The 9507-nt window shown below is 45.0% G+C and overlaps 1 protein-coding gene across 8 annotated transcripts; it reads right to left on the bottom strand.

Moving 5' to 3' along the window:
- Positions 1-1405: 1405 nt before the first annotated feature.
- LOC116958763 (uncharacterized) lies at positions 1406-8963 on the bottom strand. Of its 8 annotated transcripts, none has more exons than XM_076057448.1 (5): positions 8605-8963; positions 8243-8305; positions 7085-7243; positions 3293-5605; positions 1406-2195 (listed from the first exon to the last, which is right to left on the bottom strand). In XM_076057448.1, exon 4 carries the CDS (start codon positions 5593-5595, stop codon positions 4603-4605), a length of 993 nt encoding a protein of 330 aa, XP_075913563.1. In that variant the 5' UTR covers positions 5596-5605; positions 7085-7243; positions 8243-8305; positions 8605-8963; the 3' UTR covers positions 1406-2195; positions 3293-4602. The 8 variants fall into 8 exon arrangements, with proteins under 8 accessions (XP_075913563.1, XP_075913560.1, XP_075913562.1 ...); XM_076057445.1 differs by having other exon boundaries at positions 3293-5635; positions 8605-8962; XM_076057447.1 differs by lacking the exon at positions 7085-7243.
- Between the last annotated feature and the right edge of the window lie 544 nt (positions 8964-9507).

Raw genomic sequence — 9507 nt, 5'->3', positions numbered from 1 at the left:
CTGAGAGGGAGGGTTCCCCCTGTCCAGTTGCGTTCTCCTCCCCTCTTCCCTCGCGGCTGGGGTGTTACATTCTCGTCTCTCACAAAGCGGGGCGCTGTCTCTTGAATTGTGACCTGTACCATGTTTTCCGTTCACTCTTATGGGTTTTATGTTGAGAGAAAAACATGATTTTCCACCCCTTATCTTCGTATGTATCCCTTTTTGTGGCGTTAACTCTGTGACTCAAGGTATGTTTCGAGCAGTGTTTACAGTATGTCCATCCTGGTTTGGACTTTTCATGGTGTTTGATATCTCAAGTGGAGGCGTCCTCCCTGCATTTGTGATGTATTGCTACCAAGTGCTTCTGGAAGACAAGGGCTCTCTTTGGAATGCATTCTTGTTCGTGTGTGATTGACCTGTTTCGCATTGTATTCTTCTGGATGACCCTCGGTCTAATACTTCATAGTTAGTATTGTTTATGTTTATCCAAGATTTGCAATTTGCTATAGTTACCACAGGTATTCCAAGGGTTTTATTAACCTTTGCTCCCCGTCTGTATCGAGGGATCCGTGCTGTTTATTCTCAAGTTATATTTTGATAATCTGAGGTTGGAGATATAACCAAGTTTTCACTTAAGCTTTCGTGGCTGCCGGAATTCATGTTCTTTGGTTCTTTCAGTAAAGTCACATAGATAGAAATATACCAAAAAAACAATGAGGTTAACAAGAGTGAAATAAAATGAGTAATAATAAAATCCACTAATGTAGACTGCAGTCTATAATGTCGATTTATTCTTGTTCCTAAGTTTCGAACTTTTACCCAAGTTAAAAAAAACGCCAGTTGTAATGTCCAATTGTCACTGCTATGCATCTGTTTTATGGCTCTTGCCCCGTGGAGATTTCCAAGATTGTCATTAACCCCCCCTCCCCCTTTTGCACCGGGTTTTTTAAAAATACCTTTTATGGCTACTTCCTTGCCTGGTGTGGCTTGTGAGAACAGCTGCTGTTTGAGGGGTGGAGGTTCACATCACCCCCTTTGTGCCCCAAACTACATCCCGATTATAAAAAAATATATATTGGCAGAATTATTCTCAATATAATTTTTTTTAAAAGGCCTATATATACATCTTATATAAGCGCACTTCATCTATCTGTGAACGCTGCACTGTCCGTCATTTTCATGCAGGGGGCGCTGCAAACCTATGCGCCCCCTGCATTAACGACGGAGGCGCAGGGACAGACTTTTGATTACGTTGGAATCGATCTGCAGACGGCGGTCTTCTCGCACGGCCAGCTCTGTCGCCTTATCTCGATCGCACAATCCCAAACAGGTGAAAGTCCGCATCGAACCGAACCCCCGGCAAGGCGATCTACTTAACGAGAGAAAATTCACACAAAATGTCGTTTTCAATGAAGTCTTTCAGATGTAAAATTATAGAAACTTTTAATGAACAAATACAATTATCTAATTAAAAACATAATACAATTCAAAGTTGTTTCATTTTAAAACTTCAAAACGGACCATCGGGTGCTTGCGTCGTTCGTGTGCAACTTTTTTCGTGACTTTCCTGGCCCAAGGCCGAAAATGGTTATGAGGGGCGCCGCAGGCGGTCAGGCTTGCTTCAACCCATGGTTGTGAACATCCAGACGTTAATCGGCAAGGGCCATTTCTTTTCCTAGTTCGCCAACATATAAGACGTCATGCAAAATTATTAGTGTTGTTGTGGAGAACGTATCTACTAGATGTGCTCTGCCTTGTAACCGAATACAAATCTGTACCAAAAATGCATTTCAAATGTGCTCTTAAAATTACTTCCTCGCTATGAAGCAGATCAGCAGACACGACATCTTTCATTTATCGATCTCTCCACGAAACAAAGGAATGTTTTACACAAACTATAACTAGCACAGCCTTCTGGGAGTGCATCATTGATTCTGTGCAAGCCACCTGTGGACCCTTATTGGTGCACAGCGTCTCAACAGCAGCCGGGCTGCTTCAACCGATAGTTACGAACATCCAGACGTTAATCAGCAAGGAGCATTTCTACTCCTAGTTAGACAAAATGTACGTCAACACGTAACACTAAATTTTAATTCGTGTTGTAAAGAATGTTTCTCCTAAATGTAACTTTTAAGTGGTTTGCCTTGTAACTGATTAATGATCCGAGTGTGCTCCCTATTTCAAAGACAATGAGTTGCTCCAGTGGCAGACGCTTCCTGAAAACACAAAAATACAACAGGTCACACCCTAGTTATCTGTACATATAATAGCCCAGAAATGTGCGTGATGCCACTCCACATGCCACCCCCCCCCCCCCCCCCCCCGTCATTAATAATAAAATAATCACGAGCAGGTGGATTTTTACACTCACAAAGTTGCTTCAAATATGACGTTTCTTTACAGAAAGTGACGGTAAAAAATAAATATACGCAGCAGTGCTACATCCGTACATGACGTCACTGCAAAAGAGCCCCCCCCCCACCGTCATTACTATAAGCAAGACATTTGTTTACGCAAATTCGCTTTCAACTTTATTTAACGTTATTCAAATAAATAATTATACGCAGCAACAAAGTGTGATTTGGAGGTTTCGTGACTGCAGGAATTACTTTTTGATTATTTCGGTAAAGTAATGCAGAAAGAAAATAAATTAAATAATAGAATACGACGTTTCGATAGCAACACAAACAATCATCATCAGGTACGAATGAATGAGAAAAACCAAACCTAGTAAACTTAAAAATATAATGCACAGAGTCGGCTAACATAAGTTAACACCCTCCCTGGTTGATTACGTTCTTCCAAAGAGTGCTAAATTTGAGAGACAAAACACAGACACGAAGACACACAAGCAGAGACACATAGACACACAGAGAAACAACGCCTCTGTGTCGAGGCCTTAAATAGAGAGGGGGGGAGGGGCAGAGAAATTAGCGTGTCAATGAGAGATTTGGAGCTTTCGTGACTGCAGGAAATACTAGAGAGACACAGACAGAGAAAATAAACTAATAAAACAAACTTAGTAAAATTTGGGAAAGTAATGCAATGCAACACAGAGTCGGTCAACACACAATTAACGCATAGCCTGGTTGATTACGTTCTTCCAAAGATTGCTAAATTAGAAGTTAAGTGTGACATTTGAGAGAGACAAGACACAGACACAAAGACGACACAAGCATAGAGAGACAACACAGAGACACAGAGGGAAAACTAACTTAAATCCTCCCCGTAGAGGTGGTTAAAACTTGATTTGGAGCTTTCAAAGTAAAAATAGGCAGGTAGGATGGAAACATCACACTCAGTTAAGACTTACCTGGTTAATAACGCAGTTTGTACCCATCTTCTCGGTTGAAGTTGTGTCTGTGTTTATATATCTGGATGGCTTCATGAACATATCTCTGGTAATAGCCCGTGGGTTTGCAGAGTACCTTCGTCCTGGAAAAGTCAATTTCATGTGAGCCCGCAGCGTTGAAACAATGATCAGCAATGGCAGAGGTATTGGTCCTACCGTGTTTCAGATCTGCCTTGTGTTCGCGAACGTGGTCCGAGACATGTCGTTTCGTTTCCCCAATGTAACTGCTGCCGCAGCCACAACTCACTTTGGAGACACCCGGGTATTGCACATCAGGAATCACATCCTTTATAGATGGGATCAAATCACAGATTTTGTGTACTGTGTTGAAACGAACCTGGATCTTGTGTTTGTTTAAGATTTTGGAAATCTTTTTGGTAACCCCTGCTATGTATGGCAAAGTGATGGTATTGGTTGGATCTTCAGATGGTTGTCTCCCCATGGCTGGGGAGACAGCTTTGCGGATTGTATGGTCAGAATATCCGTTCATCCTGAAGGCTTGGTGTACGTGCTCCAGCTCACTGGCTAGGTGGTGCTGGTCGGAGATACAATGGGCCCAATGGTGTTGCGATTGCTTGTGTTGCGATCGAAAAGTCATGATCTATTATTTTTATACTCTTTGGTTCTATTCGGTAAAGTCACGTAGGTAAAAAATAAAACAAAAATCACGACGTTTCGGCCACAACACAAACAGAAATAATCATAATTTTTCTACCTACGTGACTTTACCGAAAGAACCAAAGAATATGGATTCCTGCAGTCACGAAAGCTTCAAATCAAGAGTATGTACAACATACTATTGCGTCATTCAAAATGAGCAGGCCATTGCATGCTGGCGTCTGGGTCAAAATTGAGCTAATTCTAAACATTACCTACAAACAACACAACTGAGATGCCACATCAACCATTGCTCCCTCCTGACAGGCTCTTGTTCACACTCAGGCCGGTGCAGGGCCACCACCTTGTGCCACACAGGGGCAGCTGCTACTTGGGGGTGCTCTTCGAGTGTTCGAGAAGAGATACAATACAAAACTCGAATTTCCAAGGCGATTAAGCGAGCACAACATAAATGCAATTATGATAACCTAGTGAATGATTGGGAGCTTATTGGCTCTCGCTCCTGGTTAGAGATCTACCCAACCCACAGGTCCACAAAGACTGGCCGCTCTTACCCTGCAGGTTGAACCTAGGAATTGAGTGTTCAACTTCACATTATTTTAATTAAAGGCCTGTGACAAAGGTGCTTTTATTGGAGCGAAAACGTCTCTGGCTTACACATCTACCGGGTCTCCATTTGACTTTGTATTGTCTCGGAGGAAGTCTACCCACACCTCCACATCCACAAACTGCTGGGCGTTCCCTCGCTCTGCCTCACAGTCAGAATTCTCCTCCTGCTTTACGTTGCCTCCATCAATGTGAAGGTCCCATTTTGGAGTTGAATCTTCATCTTCACATTTGAACTTCACTTCTTCGCTCTTCACCATCACTTCTTCACATTTCACCTTCACCTCTTCATATTTCACCTTGATACCTTTAAAAGTGTCCAAGCTGGGATTTTCTTCCGGTTCTTGTTTTATGAGGGATGGGCTCATTGCGGCACTTTGACTTTCACAAGCTAATTTCAGGCTCCACTCCTGGTGGATCTTCTGATGCTTGTGTGTTCTCTGGTGTACATGAAGATTTGATGAATTTGAAAATGCCATCCTGCACAGAGTGCACCTGAATGGTTTCTCTCCTGTGTGTGTTCTCTGGTGTGCTTTAAGAGCAGATGAATGTGTAAATGCCTTCCCGCACAGAGTGCAATTGAAGGGTTTTTCTCCTGTGTGTGTTCTCTGGTGTGTTTTAAGAGCAGATAACCATGCAAACGCCTTCCCACACACAGTGCACTTGTAGGGTTTCTCTCCTGTGTGTGTTCTCTGGTGTGTTACAAGATTATATGAATCTGAAAATGCCTTCCCGCACAGAGTGCACTTGAAGGGTTTCTCTCCCGTGTGTGTTCTCTGGTGTTTTTTAAAAGCAGATGGCCATGCAAATTCCCTGTCACACACAGTGCACTTGAAAGGTTTATCTCCCGTGTGTGTTCTCTGGTGTTTTTTAAAAGCAGATGAATGTGAAAATGCCTTCCCACACACACTGCACTTGGGTTTCTCTCCTGTGTGAGTTCTCTGGTGCCGTGTAAAATGTCCAGCACAATCCGTGCTGTATGCACACCGATTGCATTGTTGCCTTGTTGTACCGAGCTGCGCTAAGTGCCTTTGCTCCATCAGACCAATTCTGCAGAGGAAGCGCCAGAGGAAGCGTCAGCTGCAGACAGAAAAAATATATATCCACACCATCATCTATACGTCTGTATCGAGGCACAGAGGAATGCATATACACAGTCACACATAACTTACACGTCTATACTTATTAATATATTCATGATATAGTGAAAAAGTTTCCCAAATTCATCACACGGGCTGTTATGGCACACAATGAGAGGGCGAATGGTCATGAACATGCCTGGACGCCCCAGTATCTTCAAAATGAATGTTAACCCAAAACTCCGAGCACACAATATCGGCTGTCTAGCTCCAAAATGAATATTAATAAAAGCTAAATTCAGCTGACATAGCAAAAGGTGTTGAAAATAATACTATTTGTGTTAGGAAGAAATGCATAAATGAATGTTCAATCGCAACTTAGAGGTGTGAAGCCAGGCAGGTTCACGATGTCCTTGAATGCTGGGATGAACAGATCTGACTTCAGCTGCATTTGTGTGCTGTGTTAACTTCCTGACTGTTTCCATTCTTATAAAGAGTTCCAAAGGAAAACAAAAATAAACTACTATTTTGCTATAACCTCCGTGTTCAACAGAGTTAATAGACTTTACTGAAAACACAAACTTTACACTGTCACACACTGGCATGGTTAAACAGGTGGTGGTATGTCCAGACCCATGCCTGGCCACCGCATCTGATCTTGCTATGAAGCTTTCATGACTGCAGGAATTCATCCTCATTGGTTCTTTCGGTAAAGTCACGTAGATAGAAAAATAAATAATAGATCACGACGTTTTGATCGCAACAACAGCAACCGCCTTCAGGTGAGAAAGAGAAACAAGCCGCTGTGACGGGCAGGGGTGGAGCCAGGATTTTGACTTTGGGGAGGGGGCTAACTTCAATATTCTGAGATATCCAGTGTATGTTTTCCAATGGGCGCCACAAATGTATAAAACAAATTGTATTGGCTTTGAACGCGGAGTTTATTAATAGGTCGGAGCTGCTGATGTGGCTAATAAGTTTGATAAGTTTGAAAGGCTGTCGCTCAAGCAGCCTGCAAGGCAGCACAAGGTGGCAGCCAGCATTTTGCTGCAGCCGGATATCCGGTTATCCCGATTACCGACTTTCCCAAAATTTCAGGGGGGGCTGAGTCCCCCCCAGCCCCGCTGTGGCTCCGCCCCTGGTGACGGAGCATTATATAGATCTGTAGCGATATCATTGAACACTGTCTGTAACTGCCGCTACTTTTGGCCTTTAGTAACGGCCTTGGGTCAACAGGGGGGCAGAAGTGAGGCCGTTGGGCCAAGGTGAACCCCAGCATAGCTCGGGACCAGGGGTACAGACCCCAGACCCCCTAGAAGGGGGCTGGGAGATAATGTCACGCTCCAGGCCCCTCGGGACGGTTCCAGAAGGGAGGAGTGACCAGGGCAGAATGAGCCAGAATCCGGTATAAAAGCCGGTGCCCTGAACGGGACCGGCAGTCGTCGTTCACCTGAAGACTCAAGAGCCACCCTGGAGCTGCCGCCACCTTGAAGACCCGAAGCGAAGAGCCCAAAGGGCTGAACCTGAACTCCTGGCTAGGGTCGGGCCAAAAGCGTGACGAGTGAAGAGGCTAGAGCATAGCCAGTGTTAGGGGGGGGAGGGGTGGGGGCTGCCGTAACGGGCGAGAGGGTGGGGGGTGAAATTCAAAGTGGGAACAAGGTGAGCGAGAGATAACACTTAGCAGAATTTAGAAATGTAATGCAACTCAGAGAGTCGGCCAACACAACAACCATCACAGTGGCTTCTCTTTCTCACCTGAAGACGGTTGCTTGTTGTTGCGATCGAAACGTCGTGATCTATTCTTTATTTTTATATCTACGTGACTTTACCGAAAGAACCAAAGAGTATATATCAAGGCCGTAATTATCATATTCCCCCCCCCCCCCCCAATATGATCAAAATGTCCCCCCCAATATATTGCTATAACAAAAATATTTCTGTTTATATGATTGTGTTGTACTTTATAAATCCCTAATCTTTGCCATTACATACTATGAAACAAGAAAAGGTAAAAAACAGAAAAAACAGGGCAATGTAATACAATACACTATTAGACATTGTAAAAAAGAAATAAAAAGTCAATCTATGTGTTGGTGAATTTTGTAATATTTTAGGCAGGAAATGGGAGGAAATTCGTTTTCAAATTTAGAATTTTTTGTCTGGGGGGTGGACCCCCAGACCCCCTGGAAGATTTGGTCCCCCCCAATGTTGACTCCATGGCTACGGCCTTGGTATATATACACTTTCATCTGCTCAGTATGCTTCCTCACTCCCCCAAGTAATTGAGGTTCAATCAAAATAGCCGAGGCTACACGTGTCTCTCTCTCTCCCCGTGGTGGCGTGGAGTATCCTCCGGACCCCCCCCCCCCAGTGTCCCCTGCACACATTCAGAGTGAACACCGCCACACGTCCAGAGTGAACACCGCCACGCGTCTAGAGTGAACACCACCACGCGTCCAGAGTGAACACCGCCACGCGTCCAGAGTGAACACCGCCACGCGTCCAGAGTGAACACCGCCACGCGTCCAAAGTGAACACCGCCACGCGTCTAGAGTGAACACCGCCACGCGTCCAGAGTGAACACCACCACGCTGTTGACAAGCCTCACCTTGTGTTGTGGGCAGGTCGCTTCTGAAAACAAGAGCGTTATAGCAGCTCAAGCGAGCTGGGCCTGGTAAAAAAAAAAACTGTGAATATTTAAAAGTAAAACAAAGTGACAAAGTGGCGAGCCGTTTGAAGACAAATTAAACTTAAGCGAGATAATTGAAACAAACGCGATCAGGCGAGGGCAGGAGGCAAGGCCCCGCGTTGTAAAGTTCCAATCTGGACATCGCTTCCATGCTCGCTGCTACTCAATTGACATCCCTATGAGAGAGAAAGAGCGAGGCTCTACCTCGGTAAACAACAACCACCACCACAACCACAACAACCACCACCACAGCCACCACAACCGCGATGAGAATTTCTCACCTCGGATTTCAGTTCACGGGCAGAGTGGCAGCTTCCTGTTACCACATGACGTCACGCGGCAGCAGTAGGTGACATGGCGTCACTGGCGAGATACGATAATACTGCCCTGCCACAACGAGCGGTTCCATACGTGAATAGATTATGTTAATGAGTCCGGCCCAAATATCGAGGGATGGGGCGTGGGTACTGAACCTGTCGCAACTCGCGACGGCTTCAAAGAATGCATTATGTTAATGCGCCGCCAGTCACTGGGCGTGGCTTTGCCCAAATAAGGATTGTACTTGAACAGATAACGGCAGTGACCCAAGCATCAGTGACGTCATGCTCAAGGGCGCCGTGGACGGGATGAATACATTGGTGAAATGACGTCACTAGCGAGGTACACCTCCCCCTGGCGTTTCAAGCCGATGAGGTAGGCTGAGTGGTGACGTCACAGAGCGGGGTTGGAGTTTAAGTTGATTTAGATAATTTTCCATTGCTCCCTCCCTTGATCAGAGACCCCTTTGGTGTGTGAGCTCAGCAACAACAACGTGGACATTATTGTGTGTACACTGTGTGTGTACGTGTGCACACACACGCAGTGTGTGTGCGCACACTGTGTGTGTGTGTACACTGTGTGTGTGTGTACACTGTGTGTGCACACACACAGTGTACAGACACAGTGTGTGTGTGTACGTACACACACACTGTGTGTGTGTACGTACACACCCTGTGTGTTTATACTGAATAAACACAAGATCCAGGTCCGATTCAACACAGTACATAAAATCCGTGATCTGGTTCCGTCTGTAAAAGATGTGGTTCAAGACATACAGCACCCGGGCATCTACAAACTAAGTTTCCTCTGTGGTAGCAGCTACATTGGAGAAACCAAACGACATATCTCGGACCGCATCCGCGAAC

Source organism: Petromyzon marinus, chromosome 82 (assembly GCF_048934315.1).
Source record: "Petromyzon marinus isolate PM22_M1 ecotype Great Lakes invasive population chromosome 82, UKy_Petmar_22M1.pri1.0, whole genome shotgun sequence".
NCBI lineage: Eukaryota > Metazoa > Chordata > Hyperoartia > Petromyzontiformes > Petromyzontidae > Petromyzon > Petromyzon marinus.
This window is presented reverse-complemented; position numbering and strand designations above follow the sequence as displayed.

What these genes read in the sequence shown, in the direction of transcription:
- LOC116958763 (XM_076057448.1), bottom strand. Translation starts at nt 5,595, where the DNA reads ATGGAGCAAAGGCACTTAGCGCAGCTCGGTACAACAAGGCAACAATGC.